This window comes from Oncorhynchus tshawytscha, linkage group LG18 (assembly GCF_018296145.1).
Source record: "Oncorhynchus tshawytscha isolate Ot180627B linkage group LG18, Otsh_v2.0, whole genome shotgun sequence".
NCBI lineage: Eukaryota > Metazoa > Chordata > Actinopteri > Salmoniformes > Salmonidae > Oncorhynchus > Oncorhynchus tshawytscha.
In genome coordinates, this window is record NC_056446.1 from 44,074,884 (window position 1) to 44,093,000 (window position 18,117).

At 53.1% G+C, this 18,117-nt stretch overlaps 1 protein-coding gene across 1 annotated transcript in view; it reads right to left on the reverse strand.

Moving 5' to 3' along the window:
• Positions 1-310: 310 nt before the first annotated feature.
• LOC112251638 (ATP-dependent RNA helicase DDX1-like) overlaps positions 311-18,117 on the reverse strand; it is a 46,874-nt gene continuing 29,067 nt past the window's right edge. The window contains 9 exon segments of the mRNA XM_042301123.1: positions 311-891; positions 1,291-1,411; positions 8,504-8,599; positions 8,677-8,719; positions 9,633-9,705; positions 13,226-13,298; positions 14,322-14,413; positions 16,188-16,334; positions 17,065-17,116. Of these exon segments, the coding sequence (XP_042157057.1) occupies positions 761-891; positions 1,291-1,411; positions 8,504-8,599; positions 8,677-8,719; positions 9,633-9,705; positions 13,226-13,298; positions 14,322-14,413; positions 16,188-16,334; positions 17,065-17,116 (828 nt within the window). The 3' untranslated portion in view covers positions 311-760.

Consider the following 18,117-nt stretch of genomic DNA (forward strand, 5'->3'; position numbering starts at 1 on the left):
TGCGGAGCGCTGGTACAGCTAGGTCCTGCGGAGCGCTGGTACAGCTAGGTCCTGCGGAGCGCTGGTACAGCTAGGTCCTGCGGAGCGCTGGTACAGCTAGGTCCTGCGGAGCGCTGGTACAGCTAGGTCCTGCGGAGCGCTGGTACAGCTAGGTCCTGCGGACCGCTGGTACAGCTAGGTCCTGCGGACCGTAGTTCCTGGTATTAGTAGACATCTTCTAGATCAAGTTGTCCAACCTAGACGTTGTGTTTCTCAGTGTTATTGAACATGCTTTGGGGTGAATCGGTGGAATGAAACCAAAACGACACGGTTTAATGTTACGCTTTATTTTAACAGATCAAACTCAGATCATTTTAGGGTCATTTTATTAGAAGGGAAATAATAACTCATTTTAGTCACAACGTTCAGCTCCAGACCCTGGACCATCTCATCTCCAACCAGAGACTTGTTGAACTCTGACAGCTCGTGCTCCAGGCACTAAAATCAAAACTACAGCGGTGTGTTGGTTTATTTTTTAGCTTTTAGCTAGCCGCTACGCTAGTCTCTTCTCTTTGGAAGACCTGCACACTGTACAGGCAGTCAGAACAGGTGTGTGTGTGGACAGGAAGCAGGACATTAAGTTGGTTGATGTCAGCCCAGGTGTAACTGCGTATCTAAATCAGCAGGTGTGTGTGTGTGTGTGTGTGGACAGGAAGCAGGACATTAAGTTGGTTGGTGTCAGCCCAGGTGTAACTGCGTATCTTGACCGGCAGGTGTGTTTTCAGAAGGCTTTGAACAGCTGGTTGGGCAGGTACCCCAGGTGAAGGAAGGAGGTCTGAGCTTCTCTCTCCAGATTGGCCAGCTCCTGAACTGTAGGAGCCAATGCAGCCACATGACCACAATAGTTACCACCTGGAGAGAGAGACAGAGAGATGTAAATGAACCAAGCTCTACATTATATACACAAAAGAATGTGGACATTCCTTCAACTTAGTGAATTCTATTTCAGCCACACCCGTTGCTGAGCCGTGTATAAAATCGAACACACAACCATGCAATCTCCATAGACAAACATTGTCAGTGTTGTGAAGTGGAAATGTCTAGGAGCAACAACGGCCCCGCCATAAAATAGGTTTCCGTGGCCGAGCAGCGACACGCAAGCCTTAGATCACCATGCGCCGTGCCAAGCGTTGGCTGGTGTGGTGTAAAGCTCTGGAACAGTGGAAACCTGTTCTCTGGAGGGATGAATCACACCATCTGGCAGCTTTAGTGAATATAAAGACGCCAGTAGCGATCCCGTCTAACACACACCTGCTGCTGCTCTGCGCTTGCCGTAGGTCACCTTGCCGTCGAAGTCGTCCACAGGAACCTTGATGTCCGGTTCACACTGGGTGATGGTACACTTTAAATGTTCCTCTACATCAGACAGCAGCTGAGGAACGGAGAGAGAGGGGGGGGTTCACACTGGGTGATGGTACACTTTAAATGTTCCTCTACATCAGACAGCAGCTGAGGAACGGAGAGAGAGAGAGGGGGGGGTTCACACTGGGTGATGGTACACTTTAAATGTTCCTCTACATCAGACAGCAGCTGAGGAACGGAGAGAGAGGGGGGTTCACACTGGGTGATGGTACACTTTAAATGTTCCTCTACATCAGACAGCAGCTGAGGAACGGAGAGAGAGAGAGGGGGTTCACACTGGGTGATGGTACACTTTAAATGTTCCTCTACATCAGACAGCAGCTGAGGAACGGAGAGAGAGGGGGGTTCACACTGGGTGATGGTACACTTTAAATGTTCCTCTACATCGGACAGCAGCTGAGGAACGGAGAGAGAGGGGGGTTCACACTGGGTGATGGTACACTTTAAATGTTCCTCTACATCAGACAGCAGCTGAGGAACGGAGAGAGAGAGAGGGGGGGGTTCACACTGGGTGATGGTACACTTTAAATGTTCCTCTACATCAGACAGCAGCTGAGGAACGGAGAGAGAGAGAGGGGGAGCGAGGTAGAGGGGAGCAAGGTAGAGGGAGCGAGGTAGAGCAAGAGAGAGGGGAGCGAGAGAGAGGGGAGCGAGGTAGAGCGAGGGAGAGGGGAGCGAGGTAGAGCGAGGGAGAGGGGAGCGAGAGAGAGGGGAGCGAGGTAGAGCGAGGGAGAGGGGAGCAAGGTAGAGGGGAGCGAGGTAGAGCGAGGGAGAGGGGAGCGAGAGAGAGGGGAGCGAGGTAGAGCGAGGGAGAGGGGAGCGAGGTAGAGCGAGGGAGAGGAGCGAGGAAGAGCGAGGGGAGCAAGGTAGAGGGGAGCGAGGAAGAGCGAGGGAGAGGGGAGCAAGGTAGAGGGGAGCGAGGGAGAGGGGAGCGAGGTAGAGCGGGGGAGAGGGGAGCGAGGTAGAGCGGGGGAGAGGGGAGCGAGGTAGAGCGAGGGAGAGGGGAGCGAGGTAGAGCGAGGGAGAGGGGAGCGAGGCAGAGCGAGGGAGAGGGGAGCGAGGTAGAGCGAGGTAGAGCGAGGGAGAGGGGAGCGAGGTAGAGCGAGGGAGAGGGGAGCGAGGTAGAGCGAGGGAGAGGGGAGCGAGGTAGAGCGAGGGAGAGGGGAGCGAGGTAGAGCGAGCGAGGTAGAGCGAGGGAGAGGGGAGCGAGGTAGAGCGAGGGAGAGGGGGAGCGAGGTAGAGCGAGGGAGAGGGGAGCGAGGTAGAGCGAGGGAGAGGGGAGCGAGGTAGAGCGAGCGAGGTAGAGCGGGGGAGAGGGGAGCGAGGTAGAGAGGAGCGAGAGAGAGGGGAGCGAGGTAGAGCGAGGGAGAGGGGAGCGAGGTAGAGGGGAGCGAGGTAGAGGGGAGCGAGGTAGAGGGGAGCGAGGTAGAGGGGAGCGAGGTAGAGGGGAGCGAGGTAGAGCGAGGGAGAGGGGAGCGAGAGAGAGGGAGCGAGGTAGAGGGGAGCGAGGTAGAGCAAGGGAGAGGGGAGCGAGAGAGAGGGGAGCGAGGTAGAGCGAGGGAGAGGGGAGCGAGGTAGAGCGAGGGAGAGGGGAGCGAGGAAGAGCGAGGGAGAGGGGAGCAAGGTAGAGGGGAGCGAGTTAGAGCGAGGGAGAGGGGAGCGAGGTAGAGGGAGCGAGATAGAGGGAGCGAGGTAGAGGAGCGAGGTAGAGGGGAGCGAGGTAGAGGGAGGGAGGGAGAGGGGAGCAAGGTAGAGGGGAGCGAGGTAGAGGGGAGCGAGGTAGAGCGAGGGAGAGGGGAGCGAGGTAGAGGGGAGCGAGGTAGAGCGGGGGAGAGGGGAGCGAGGTAGAGGGGAGCAAGGTAGAGGGGAGCGAGGTAGAGCAAGAGAGAGGGGAGCGAGAGAGAGGGGAGCGAGGTAGAGCGAGGGAGAGGGGAGCAAGGTAGAGGGGAGCGAGGTAGAGCGAGGGAGAGGGGAGCGAGGTAGAGCGAGGGAGAGGGGAGCGAGGTAGAGCGAGGGAGAGGGGAGCGAGGAAGAGCGAGGGAGAGGGGAGCAAGGTAGAGGGGAGCGAGGAAGAGCGAGGGAGAGGGGAGCAAGGTAGAGGGGAGCGAGGAAGAGCGAGGGAGAGGGGAGCAAGGTAGACGGGAGCGAGGGAGAGGGAGAGCGAGGTAGAGTAAGGTAGAGGGGAGCGAGGTAGAGCGGGGGGAGAGGGAGCGAGGTAGAGCGGGGGAGAGGGGAGCGAGGTAGAGCGAGGGAGAGGGGAGCGAGGTAGAGCGAGGGAGAGGGGAGCGAGGTAGAGCGAGGGAGAGGGGAGCGAGGAAGAGCGAGGGAGAGGGGAGCAAGGTAGAGGGGAGCGAGGAAGAGCGAGGGAGAGGGGAGCAAGGTAGAGGGGAGCGAGGGAGAGGGGAGCGAGGTAGAGCAAGGTAGAGGGGAGCGAGGTAGAGCGGGGGAGAGGGGAGCGAGGTAGAGCGGGGGAGAGGGGAGCGAGGTAGAGGGGAGCGAGGTAGAGCGAGGGAGAGGGGAAAGAGGTAGAGCGAGGGAGAGGGGAGCGAGGTAGAGCGAGGGAGAGGGAGCGAGGTAGAGCGGGGGGAGAGGGGAGCGAGGTAGAGCGAGGGAGAGAGGAGCGAGAGAGAGGGAGCGAGGTAGAGCGAGGGAGAGGGGAGCGAGGTAGAGCGAGGTAGAGGGGAGCGAGGTAGGGAGAGGGGAGCGAGAGAGAGGGGAGCGAGGTAGAGCGAGGGAGAGGGGAGCGAGGTAGAGCAAGGGAGAGGGGAGCGAGGTAGAGCAAGGAGAGGGGAGCGAGAGAGAGGGAGCGAGGTAGAGCGAGGGAGAGGGGAGCGAGGTAGAGCGAGGGAGAGGGGAGCGAGGAAGAGCGAGGAAGAGCGAGGGAGAGGGGAGCAAGGTAGAGGGGAGCGAGGTAGAGGGGAGCGAGGTAGAGGGGAGCGAGGTAGAGGGGAGCGAGGTAGAGGGGAGCGAGGTAGAGCGAGGGAGAGGGGAGCAAGGTAGAGGGGAGCGAGGTAGAGGGAGCGAGGTAGAGCGAGGGAGAGGGGAGCGAGGTAGAGGGGAGCGAGGTAGAGCGGGGGAGAAGGAGCGAGGTAGAGCGAGGGAGAGAGGAGCGAGGTAGAGGGGAGCGAGGTAGAGGGGAGCGAGGTAGAGGGGAGCGAGGTAGAGCGAGAGAGAGGGGAGCGAGGTGGAGCGAGAGAGAGGGGAGCGAGGTAGAGCGAGAGAGAGGGAGCGAGGTAGAGCGAGGGAGAGAGGAGCGAGGTAGAGCGAGGGAGAGGGGAGCGAGGTAGAGCGGGGGGAGAGGGGAGCGAGGTAGAGCGGGGGAGAGGGGAGCGAGGTAGAGCGAGGGAGAGGGGAGCGAGGTAGAGCGGGGGAGAGGGAGCGAGGTAGAGCGGGGGAGAGGGGAGCGAGGTAGAGCGGGGGAGAGGGGAGCGAGGTAGAGCGAGGTAGAGCGGGGGAGAGGGGAGCGAGGTAGAGCGAGGGAGAGAGGAGCGAGGTAGAGGGGAGCGAGGTGGAGCGAGAGAGAGGGGAGCGAGGTGGAGCGAGAGAGAGGGGAGCGAGGTGGAGCGAGAGAGAGGGGAGCGAGAGAGAGGGGAGCGAGGTGGAGCGAGAGAGAGGGGAGCGAGGTGGAGCGAGAGAGAGGGAGCGAGGTGGAGCGAGAGAGAGGAGCGAGGTAGAGCGAGAGAGAGGGAGCGAGGTAGAGCGAGAGAGAGGGGAGCGAGGTAGAGCGGGGGAGAGGGGAGCGAGGTAGAGCGAGAGAGAGGGGAGCGAGGTAGAGCGAGAGAGAGGGGAGCGAGGTAGAGCGGGGGAGAGGGGAGCGAGGTAGAGCGAGGGAGAGAGGAGCGAGAGAGAGGGGAGCGAGGTAGAGCGAGGGAGAGGGGAGCGAGGTAGAGCGAGGTAGAGGGGAGCGAGGTAGGGAGAGGGGAGCGAGAGAGAGGGGAGCGAGGTAGAGCGAGGGAGAGGGGAGCGAGGTAGAGCAAGGGAGAGGGGAGCGAGAGAGAGGGGAGCGAGGGAGAGGGGAGCGAGGAAGAGCGAGGAAGAGCGAGGGAGAGGGGAGCAAGGTAGAGGGGAGCGAGTTAGAGCGAGGTAGAGGGAGCGAGGTAGAGGGAGCGAGGTAGAGGGAGCGAGGTAGAGGGGAGCGAGGTAGAGGGAGCGAGGTAGAGGGGAGCGAGGTAGAGCGAGGGAGAGGGGAGCAAGGTAGAGGGGAGCGAGGTAGAGGAGCGAGGTAGAGCGAGGAGAGGGGAGCGAGGTAGAGGGGAGCGAGGTAGAGCGGGGGAGAAGGGAGCGAGGTAGAGCGAGGGAGAGAGGAGCGAGGTAGAGGGGAGCGAGGTAGAGGGGAGCGAGGTAGAGCGAGAGAGAGGGAGCGAGGTGGAGCGAGAGAGAGGGGAGCGAGGTAGAGCGAGAGAGAGGGGAGCGAGGTAGAGCGAGGGAGAGGGGAGCGAGGTAGAGCGAGGGAGAGGGGAGCGAGGTAGAGCGGGGAGAGGGGAGCGAGGTAGAGCGAGGGAGAGGGGAGCGAGGTAGAGCGGGGGAGAGGGGAGCGAGGTAGAGCGGGGAGAGGGGAGCGAGGTAGAGCGGGGGAGAGGGGAGCGAGGTAGAGCGAGGTAGAGCGGGGGAGAGGGGAGCGAGGTAGAGCGAGGGAGAGAGGAGCGAGGTAGAGGGGAGCGAGGTGGAGCGAGAGAGAGGGAGCGAGGTGGAGCGAGAGAGAGGAGCGAGGTGGAGCGAGAGAGAGGGGAGCGAGGTGGAGCGAGAGAGAGGGGAGCGAGGTGGAGCGAGAGAGAGGGGAGCGAGGTGGAGCGAGAGAGAGGGGAGCGAGGTGGAGCGAGAGAGAGGGGAGCGAGGTAGAGCGAGAGAGAGGGGAGCGAGGTAGAGCGAGAGAGAGGGGAGCGAGGTAGAGCGAGAGAGAGGGGAGCGAGGTAGAGCGGGGGAGAGGGGAGCGAGGTAGAGCGGGGGAGAGGGGAGCGAGGTAGAGCGAGGGAGAGAGGAGCGAGAGAGAGGGGAGCGAGGTAGAGCGGGGGAGAGGGGAGCGAGGTAGAGCGGGGGAGAGGGGAGCGAGGTAGAGCGGGGAGAGGGGAGCGAGGTAGAGCGGGGGAGAGGGGAGCGAGGTAGAGCGGGGGAGAGGGGAGCGAGGTAGAGCGGGGAGAGGGGAGCGAGGTAGAGGGGAGCGAGGTGGAGCGAGAGAGAGGGGAGCGAGGTGGAGCGAGAGAGAGGGGAGCGAGGTGGAGCGAGAGAGAGGGGAGCGAGGTGGAGCGAGAGAGAGGGGAGCGAGGTGGAGCGAGAGAGAGGGGAGCGAGGTGGAGCGAGAGAGAGGGGAGCGAGGTGGAGCGAGAGAGAGGGGAGCGAGGTGGAGCGAGAGAGGGGAGCGAGGTGGAGCGAGAGAGGGGAGCGAGGTAGAGCGAGAGAGAGGGGAGCGAGGTAGAGCGAGAGAGAGGGGAGCGAGGTAGAGCGAGAGAGAGGGGAGCGAGGTAGAGCGAGGGGAGAGGGGAGCGAGGTAGAGCGGGGGAGGGGAGCGAGGTAGAGCGAGGGAGAGAGGAGCGAGAGAGAGGGGAGCGAGGTAGAGCGAGGGAGAGGGGGCTGGGGTAGAGAGAGGGGAGCGAGGTAGAGCGAGAGAGAGGGGAGCGAGGTAGATCGAGAGAGAGGGGAGCGAGGTAGAGCGAGGTAGAGGGGAGCGAGGGAGAGCGAGGTAGAGGGGAGCGGGTAGAGCGAGGGAGAGGGAGCGGGGTAGAGCGAGGGAGAGGGGTAGAGCGAGGGAGAGGGGTAGAGCGAGGGAGAGGGGAGCGAGAGAGAGAGAGAGAGCGAGGTAGAGCGAGGGAAGCGAGAGAGAGGGGAGCGAGGGAGAGGGGAGCGAGGTGGAGCGAGAGAGAGGGAGCGAGGTGGAGCGAGAGAGAGGGAGCGAGGTGGAGCGAGAGAGAGGGGAGCGAGGTGGAGCGAGAGAGAGGGGAGCGAGGTGGAGCGAGAGAGAGGGGAGCGAGGTGGAGCGAGAGAGAGGGGAGCGAGGTGGAGCGAGAGAGAGGGGAGCGAGGTGGAGCGAGAGAGAGGGGAGCGAGGGAGAGGGGAGCGGGGAGCGGGGTAGAGCGAGGGAGAGGGGAGCGGGGAGCGGGGTAGAGCGAGGGAGAGGGAGCGGGGTAGAGAGAGGGGAGCGAGGTAGAGCGAGGTAGATCGAGAGAGAGGGAGCGAGGTAGAGCGAGAGAGAGGGGAGCGAGGTAGAGCGAGGTAGATCGAGAGAGAGGGGAGCGAGGTAGAGCGAGAGAGAGGGGAGCGAGGTAGAGGGGAGCGAGGGAGAGCGAGGTAGAGGGGAGCGGGGTAGAGCGAGGGAGAGGGGAGCGGGGTAGAGCAAGGGAGAGGGGTAGAGCGAGGGAGAGGGGTAGAGCGAGGGAGAGGGGAGCGAGAGAGAGAGAGAGAGAGAGAGAGAGAGAGAGAGAGCGAGGTAGAGCGAGGGAAGCGAGAGAGAGGGAGCGAGGGAGAGGGGAGCGAGGTGGAGCGAGAGAGAGGGGAGCGAGGTGGAGCGAGAGAGAGGGAGCGAGGTGGAGCGAGAGAGAGGGGAGCGAGGTGGAGCGAGAGAGAGGGGAGCGAGGTGGAGCGAGAGAGAGGGGAGCGAGGTGGAGCGAGAGAGAGGGGAGCGAGGTGGAGCGAGAGAGAGGGAGCGAGGTGGAGCGAGAGAGAGGGGAGCGAGGTGGAGCGAGAGAGAGGGGAGCGAGGGAGAGCGAGGTAGAGCGGGGAGAGGGGAGCGGGGTAGAGCGAGGGAGAGGGGAGCGGGGTAGAGCGAGGGAGAGGGGAGCGGGGTAGAGCGAGGGAGAGGGGTAGAGCGAGGGAGAGGGGAGCGGGGTAGAGCGAGGGAGGGGGTAGAGCGAGGGAGAGGGGTAGAGCGAGGGAGAGGGGTAGAGCGAGGGAGAGGGGTAGAGCGAGGGAGAGGGGTAGAGCGAGGGAGAGGGGTAGAGCGAGGGAGAGGGGTAGAGCGAGGGAGAGGGGAGCGGGGTAGAGCGAGGGAGAGGGGGGTTGGGGTAGAGCGAGGACCGAGAGCGACACAGAGAGAGAGAGAGCGAGAGCGAGAGAATGGAAGGAGGGAGTATGAAGAGCAGAGGAACAGAGGTAGTATTGGTTTCCTCACCTCCTTCTCATTGTACCAGATGGTACATCCTCCCTCCTCCTTCAGCCTGGTGTTGTGACACCCTCTGCCCCGGTTAGCACACGTATGGTACCACACCTACAGACAGAATGAGTCAGCCACCTGTGGACCTGAGACCACAGAATTACAACACATATTCTGACTGATGGCCTTACCTTCTCCTTCTCCATGGCAACGAGAGAGATGGCCAACCCCATCCTAAAAGATGAAGAGAAACTTGACTTTTTCTAGATGTGGTTTTCCCAGACAGATGAAACCTAGTTTAGAACTAAAAAGCATCGTCAACACAGATTCAGACTAGATATTACTGACCTCTCTGTTCTCTCTCCACCAGACTAGATATTACTGACCTCTGTTCTCTCTCCACCAGACTAGATATTACTGACCTCTGTTCTCTCTCCACCAGACTAGATATTACTGACCTCTGTTCTCTCTCTCTCCACCAGACTAGATATTACTGACCTCTCTGTTCTCTCTCTCCACCAGACTAGATATTACTGACCTCTGTTCTCTCTCTCTACCAGACTAGATATTACTGACCTCTCTGTTCTCTCTCCACCAGACTAGATATTACTGACTTCTCTCTCCACCAGACTAGATATTACTGACCTCTCTGTTCTCTCTCCACCAGACTAGATATTACTGACCTCTCTGTTCTCTCTCCACCAGACTAGATATTACTGACCTCTGTTCTCTCTCTCTCTCCACCAGACTAGATATTACTGACCTCTCTGTTCTCTCTCTCTCTCCACCAGACTAGATATTACTGACCTCTGTTCTCTCTCCACCAGACTAGATATTACTGACCTCTCTGTTCTCTCTCTCTCTCCACCAGACTAGATATTACTGACCTCTCTGTTCTCTCTCTCTCTCTCCCCGCCAGACTAGATATTACTGACCTCTCTGTTCTCTCTCTCTCTCGCCACCAGACTAGATATTACTGACCTCTCTGTTCTCTCTCTCCGCCAGACTAGATATTACTGACCTCTCTGTTCTCTCTCTCTCTCCACCAGACTAGATATTACTGACCTCTCTGTTCTCTCTCTCTCCACCAGACTAGATATTACTGACCTCTCTGTTCTCTCTCCCCGCCAGACTAGATATTACTGACCTCTCTGCTCTCCCCACTCTGCCGATGCGGTGGACGTAGTTCTGCTTCTCATCTGGCAGAGTCACGTTGATCACTGGAACACATTGATCAGGGTCAAAATGGATTAAAAAGCAACAGGACGACTTGGACCTGAAAAGGAGGTTCTATCTGTGTCTGTGTTGTGTTTGTGTTAATCTCATGGTCTGTGTGTTTGTTAATCTCATGGTCAGTGTGTTTGTTAATCTCATGGTCTGTGTGTTTGTTAATCTCATGGTCAGTGTGTTTGTTAATCTCATGGTCAGTGTGTGTGTTAATCTCATGGTCTGTGTGTTAATCTCATGGCCTGTGTGTTAATCTCATGGTCTGTGTGTTAATCTCATGGTCTGTGTGTTAATCTCATGGTCTGTGTGTTAATCTCATGGTCTGTGTGTTAATCTCATGGCCTGTGTGTTAATCTCATGGTCTGTGTGTTAATCTCATGGCCTGTGTGTTAATCTCATGGTCAGTGTGTTAATCTCATGGTCTGTGTGTTAATCTCATGGTCTGTGTGTTAATCTCATGGCCTGTGTGTTAATCTCATGGTCAGTGTGTTAATCTCATGGTCTGTGTGTTAATCTCATGGTCTGTGTGTTAATCTCATGGTCAGTGTGTGTGTTAATCTCATGGCCTGTGTGTTAATCTCATGGTCAGTGTGTTTGTTAATCTCATGGTCAGTGTGTGTGTTAATCTCATGGCCTGTGTGTTTGTTTATCTCATGGCCTGTGTGTTTGTTTATCTCATGGCCTGTGTGTTTGTTTATCTCATGGCCTGTGTGTTTGTTAATCTCATGGCCTGTGTGTTAATCTTATGGTCTGTGTGTGTGTTAATCTCATGGTCTGTGTGTGTGTTAATCTCATGGTCAGTGTGTTTGTTAATCTCATGGTCAGTGTGTTTGTTAATCTCATGGTCAGTGTGTTTGTTAATCTCATGGTCTGTGTGTTTGTTAATCTCATGGTCTGTGTGTTTGTTAATCTCATGGCCTGTGTGTTTGTTAATCTCATGGTCAGTGTGTTTGTTAATCTCATGGTCTGTGTGTTTGTAAATCTCATGGCCTGTGTGTTTGTTAATCTCATGGCCTGTGTGTTAATCTTATGGTCTGTGTGTGTGTTAATCTCATGGTCAGTGTGTGTGTTAATCTCATGGTCAGTGTGTTTGTTAATCTCATGGTCAGTGTGTTTGTTAATCTCATGGTCAGTGTGTTTGTTAATCTCATGGCCTGTGTGTTAATTTTATGGTCTGTGTGTGTGTTAATCTCATGGTCAGTGTGTTTGTTAATCTCATGGTCAGTGTGTTTGTTAATCTCATGGTCTGAGTTAATCTCATGGTCAGTGTGTTTGTTAATCTCATGGTCAGTGTGTTTGTTAATCTCATGGTCAGTGTGTTTGTTAATCTCATGGTCTGAGTTAATCTCATGGTCAGTGTCTTTGTTAATCTCATGGTCAGTGTGTTTGTTAATCTCATGGTCAGTGTGTTTGTTAATCTCATGGTCAGTGTGTTTGTTAATCTCATGGTCTGAGTTAATCTCATGGTCAGTGTGTTTGTTAATCTCATGGTCTGAGTTAATCTCATGGTCAGTGTGTTTGTTAATCTCATGGTCAGTGTGTTTGTTAATCTCATGGTCAGTGTGTTTGTTAATCTCATGGTCAGTGTGTTTGTTAATCTCATGGTCAGTGTGTTTGTAAATCTCATGGCCTGTGTGTTTGTTAATCTCATGGCCTGTGTGTTAATTTTATGGTCTGTGTGTGTGTTAATCTCATGGTCTGTGTGTGTGTTAATCTCATGGTCAGTGTGTTTGTTAATCTCATGGTCAGTGTGTTTGTTAATCTCATGGTCTGAGTTAATCTCATGGTCAGTGTGTTTGTTAATCTCATGGTCAGTGTGTTTGTTAATCTCATGGTCTGAGTTAATCTCATGGTCAGTGTGTGTGTTAATCTCATGGTCAGTGTGTTTGTTAATCTCATGGTCAGTGTGTTTGTTAATCTCATGGTCAGTGTGTTTGTTAATCTCATGGCCTGTGTGTTAATCTCATGGTCTGTGTGTGTGTTAATCTCATGGTCAGTGTGTTTGTTAATCTCATGGTCAGTGTGTTTGTTAATCTCATGGTCAGTGTGTTTGTTAATCTCATGGTCTGAGTTAATCTCATGGTCAGTGTGTTTGTTAATCTCATGGTCAGTGTGTTTGTTAATCTCATGGTCAGTGTGTTTGTTAATCTCATGGTCAGTGTGTTTGTTAATCTCATGGTCAGTGTGTTTGTTAATCTCATGGTCTGAGTTAATCTCATGGTCTGTGTGTTAATCTTATGGTCTGTGTGTGTGTTAATCTCATGGTCTGTGTGTGTGTTAATCTCATGGTCAGTGTGTTTGTTAATCTCATGGTCAGTGTGTTTGTTAATCTCATGGTCTGAGTTAATCTCATGGTCAGTGTGTTTGTTAATCTCATGGTCAGTGTGTTTGTTAATCTCATGGTCTGAGTTAATCTCATGGTCAGTGTGTGTGTTAATCTCATGGTCAGTGTGTTTGTTAATCTCATGGTCAGTGTGTTTGTTAATCTCATGGTCAGTGTGTTTGTTAATCTCATGGTCTGTGTGTTAATCTCATGGTCTGTGTGTGTGTTAATCTCATGGTCAGTGTGTTTGTTAATCTCATGGTCAGTGTGTTTGTTAATCTCATGGTCAGTGTGTTTGTTAATCTCATGGTCAGTGTGTTTGTTAATCTCATGGTCAGTGTGTGTGTTAATCTCATGGTCAGTGTGTGTGTTAATCTCATGGTCAGTGTGTTTGTTAATCTCATGGTCAGTGTGTTTGTTAATCTCATGGTCAGTGTGTTTGTTAATCTCATGGTCAGTGTGTTTGTTAATCTCATGGTCAGTGTGTTTGTTAATCTCATGGTCTGAGTTAATCTCATGGTCAGTGTGTTTGTTAATCTCATGGTCAGTGTGTTTGTTAATCTCATGGTCTGAGTTAATCTCATGGTCAGTGTGTTTGTTAATCTCATGGTCAGTGTGTTTGTAAATCTCATGGCCTGTGTGTTAATCTCATGGTCTGTGTGTGTGTTAATCTCATGGTCAGTGTGTTTGTTAATCTCATGGTCAGTGTGTTTGTTAATCTCATGGTCAGTGTGTTTGTTAATCTCATGGTCAGTGTGTTTGTTTATCTCATGGTCAGTGTGTTTGTTTATCTCATGGTCAGTGTGTTTGTTAATCTCATGGTCTGAGTTAATCTCATGGTCAGTGTGTTTGTTAATCTCATGGCCTGTGTGTTAATCTCATGGCCTGTGTGTTTGTTAATCTCATGGCCTGTGTGTTTGTTAATCTCATGGCCTGTGTGTTTGTTAATCTCATGGCCTGTGTGTTTGTTAATCTCATGGCCTGTGTGTTAATCTCATGGCCTGTGTGTTAATCTCATGGCCTGTGTGTTAATCTCATGGCCTGTGTGTTAATCTCATGGCCTGTGTGTTTGTTAATCTCATGGCCTGTGTGTTTGTTAATCTCATGGCCTGTGTGTTAATCTCATGGTCAGTGTGTTTGTTAATCTCATGGCCTGTGTGTTAATCTCATGGCCTGTGTGTTTGTCTCACCGTAGGGGACTCCGTGGATGTCAATGCCCCTGGCCGCCACGTCTGTACAGATCAAGAACTTCACTTCCTGTTTCTGTAAGGAGATAATACAGGAAGTCAATATCATATTTGATGCTGTTGCTGAAAACAGAATAGAAAATAGAAATGTAAAATAGAAGTGTAAAATAGGAGTGTAAAATAGAAGTGGAAGTGTTTTATTTTATTTATTTACTGAGAGACGTTTGAGGAACGGCTGGTGGTCCCACTGCCAACCATACCTCTAATCATGTCTAGATATCAAATGGCCCCCTATTCCCCGGGAACCCCCCGCTGCTCCAGAGTAGTGCCCCGTGGCCCCCCGCCGCTCCAGAGTAGTGCCCCGTGGCCCCCCGCCGCTCCAGAGTAGTGCCCCGTGGCCCCCCGCCGCTCCAGAGTAGTGCCCCGTGGCCCCCCGCTGCTCCAGAGTAGTGCCCCGTTGCCCCCGCTGCTCCAGAGTAGTGCCCCGTGGCCCCCCCTGCTGCTCCAGAGTAGTGCCCCGTGGCCCCCCGCTGCTCCAGAGTAGTGCCCCGTGGCCCCCCGCTGCTCCAGAGTAGTGCCCCGTGGCCCCCCGCTGCTCCAGAGTAGTGCCCCGTGGCCCCCCGCTGCTCCAGAGTAGTGCCCCGTGGCCCCCCGCTGCTCCAGAGTAGTGCCCCGTGGCCCCCGCTGCTCCAGAGTAGTGACCCGGGCCCCCGCTGCTCCAGAGTAGTGCCCCGTGGCCCCCGCTGCTCCAGAGTAGTGACCCGGGCCCCCCTCTGCTCCAGAGTAGTGCCCCGTGGCCCCCCGCTGCTCCAGAGTAGTGCCCCGGGCCCCCCCGCTGCTCCAGAGTAGTGCCCCGTGGCCCCTCCGCTGCTCCAGCATAAACCATAAATTCAAATCAAGTAACTGATGTTTTTTCTCATTGGTTCTAAACAATTAATAGTCTTGGCTAAGTGAGGTCGCATCCCGCCCGTGGCTAAGTGAGGTCGCACCCCGCCAGTGGCTAAGTGAGGTCGCACCCCGCCCGTGGCTAAGTGAGGTCACATCCCACCCGTGGCTAAGTGAGGTCACATCCCGCCCGTGGCTAAGTGACGCTGCTGACCTTGAATCGGTCCAGATTGGTCTTGCGTTCGTTGGGCTTCCGGTCACCATGGAGACAGACACAGGAAAGCTGGTGGCCTTTTTTATCTGGACCTAATGGAGGGAGGGGACAGGGTAAAACACACCTCCTTGTATTTCCATGTAGTAGTATTTATCTAGTACAGTGGTAGTATTCTAACTCACCTCCTCCTTGTACGATGAAGTACTGCTCCATGTTGTAGTAGTATTTGTAGTACAGTGGTAGTATTCTAACTCACCTCCTCCTTGTACGATGAAGTACTGCTCCATGTTGTAGTAGTATTTATGTAGTACAGTAGTATTCTAACTCACCTCCTCCCTGTACGATGAAGTACTGCTCCATGTTGTAGTAGTATTTATGTAGTACAGTAGTAGTATTCTAACTCACCTCCCCCTGTACGATGAAGTACTGCTCCATGTTGTAATAGTATTAATGTAGTACAGTAGTAGTATTCTAACTCATCTCCTCCCTGTACGATGAAGTACTGCTCCATGTTGTAGTAGTATTTATGTAGTACAGTAGTATTCTAACTCACCTCCTCCTGTACGATGAAGTACTGCTCCATTTTGTAGTAGTATTTATGTAGTACAGTAGTATTCTAACTCACCTCCTCCCTGTACGACGAAGTACTGCTCCATGTTGTAGTAGTATTTATGTAGTACAGTAGTAGTATTCTAACTCACCTCCCCTGTATGATGAAGTACTGCTCCATGGTGTAATAGTATTAATGTAGTACAGTAATAGTATTCTAACTCATCTCCTCCCTGTACGATGAAGTACTGCTCCATTTTGTAGTAGTATTTATGTAGTACAGTAGTATTCTAACTCACCTCCTCCCTGTACGATGAAGTACTGCTCCATGTTGTAGTAGTATTTATGTAGTACAGTAGTAGTATTCTAACTCACCTCCCCCTGTACGATGAAGTACTGCTCCATGGTGTAATAGTATTAATGTAGTACAGTAGTAGTATTCTAACTCACCTCCTCCCTGTACGATGAAGTACTGCTCCATGTTGTAGTAGTATTTATGTAGTACAGTAGAAGTATAACTCATCTCCTCCCTGTACGATGAAGTACTGCTCCATGTTGTAGTAGTATTTATGTAGTACAGTAGTATTCTAACTCACCTCCTCCCTGTACGATGAAGTACTGCTCCATGTTGTAGTAGTATTGTAGTATTTATGTAGTATAACTCACCTCCTCCCTGTACGATGAAGTACTGCTCCATGTTGTAGTAGTATTTATGTAGTACAGTAGTAGTATAACTCACCTCCTCCCTGTACGATGAAGTACTGCTCCATGTTGTAGTAGTATTTATGTAGTACAGTAGAAGTATAACTCATCTCCTCCCTGTACGATGAAGTACTGCTCCATGTTGTAGTAGTATTTATGTAGTACAGTAGTATTCTAACTCACCTCCTCCCTGTACGATGAAGTACTGCTCCATGTTGTAGTAGTATTGTAGTATTTATGTAGTATAACTCACCTCCTCCCTGTACGATGAAGTACTGCTCCATGTTGTAGTAGTATTTATGTAGTACAGTAGTAGTATAACTCACCTCCTCCCTGTACGATGAAGTACTGCTCCATGTTGTAGTAGTATTTATGTAGTACAGTAGAAGTATAACTCATCTCCTCCCTGTACGATGAAGTACTGCTCCATGTTGTAGTAGTATTTATGTAGTACAGTAGTATTCTAACTCACCTCCTCCCTGTACGATGAAGTACTGCTCCATGTTGTAGTAGTATTGTAGTATTTATGTAGTATAACTCACCTCCTTCCTGTACGATGAAGTACTGCTCCATGTTGTAGTAGTATTTATGTAGTACAGTAGTAGTATAACTCACCTCCTCCCTGTACGATGAAGTACTGCTCCATGTTGTCACAGTCGATCTTGGTCCGACAGAAGATGATGGCCTGGTCCATGTTGTGTTCCCTGATGGCTCTGATGGTGTACTCCCCCTTCAAGATCTTGATGGCCTCAGACCACATCTCTACACACACACACACACACACACACACACACACACACACACAGTAACAGGTCAGACCATAACCTTACGCTAGAAAACAACAGGACATTACAACTTAATATCAGGGCTCCCCAACTTAGATGTTGAAGTATTCCCACACAGAGATATGTGATTGTATAGGTTTTAGTCAAATATTATATCGGTTTGGGCTTCTTGTGTTCAATTTGAAGTCTACTAATTATGACGTTGCAGTCCCCCTCATCCACTCAGGAAATAAATTGGCCGGCGGCTGATTCGAGGTGATCCCTGCCCTATATAGTGCACTACTTTAACCAGGGCCCCTATATAGTGCACTACTTTAACCAGGGCCCCTATATAGTGCACTACTTTAACCAGGGCCCCTATATAGTGCACTACTTTAACCAGGGCCCCTATATAGTGCACTACTTTAACCAGGGCCCCTATATAGTGCACTACTTTAACCAGGGCCCCTATATAGTGCACTACTTTAACCAGGACCCCTATATAGTGCACTACTTTAACCAGGGCCCCTATATAGTGCATTACTTTAACCAGGGCCCCTATATAGTCCACTACTTTAACCAGGACCCCTATATAGTGCATTACTTTAACCAGGGCCCCTATATAGTGCACTACTTTAACCAGGACCCCTATATAGTGCACTACTTTGACCAGGGTGCTTTAGAAGCAAGGTGCCATTTGGGAGGCTTATGCAGGGGGTCAGTCTGACCTGAGCTGTTGGCTCCTGGTCTGGTGTTGTCTTTAGCATGGACCTCATCAGTCTGAAACACACAGGAGAGGAGGTGGAAGGAGAGGAGAGAGAGAGAAAGGAGAGCGGGAGGAGAGAAAGGAGAGCGAGGAGGAACGAGTGGAGGAAGGAGAGAAAGGAGGAGAGAAAGGAGAGCGAGGAGGAACGAGTGGAGGAAGGAGAGAAAGGAGGAGAGAAAGGAGAGCGAGGAGGAACGAGTGGAGGAAGGAGAGAAAGGAGGAGAGAAAGGAGAGAGAAAGGAGGAGGAAATAGAGGAATTAGAGTATTAAAATAAATATTTTAAATTAAAATAAGACGGAGAGAACCCTTAAGGGTTCATGCTGTCAGAAGATACCGTACATCCTCTACCTCAGGGTTTCCTAAACTCAGGTCTGGGGCTCCCCTGGGTACACCTGATCTTTCAACTACACAGCTGATTCAAATAACTAACTCATCCTCAAGCTTTGATTATTTAAAATCAGCTGTGTAATTCTAAAAACCTAAAGGTGCACCCTGGGTCCCAGGCCCGAGTTTGGGAAGCCCCTGCTCTACTCAACTCTATGGTGACCCCTGATCAAACCAGAAGTGCTTCTATTCTCTGACCCCAGACTGACCAGGATGTGCTTCTATTCTTTCTGACCCCAGACTGACCAGGATGTTCTTCTATTCTCTCTGACCCCAGACTGACCAGGATGTGCTTCTATTCTCTCTGACCCCAGACTGACCAGGATGTGCTTTATTCTCTCTGACCCCAGACTGACCAGGATGTGCTTTATTCTCTCTGACCCCAGACTGACCAGGATGTGCTTTATTCTCTCTGACCCCAGGCTGACCAGGATGTGCTTCTATTCTCTCTGACCCCAGACTGACCAGGATGTGCTTCTATTCTCTCTGACCCCAGACTGACCAGGATGTGCTTCTATTCTCTCTGACCCCAGACTGACCAGGATGTGCTTCTATTCTCTCTGACCCCAGACTGACCAGGATGTGCTTCTATTCTCTCTGACCCCAGACTGACCAGGATGTGCTTCTATT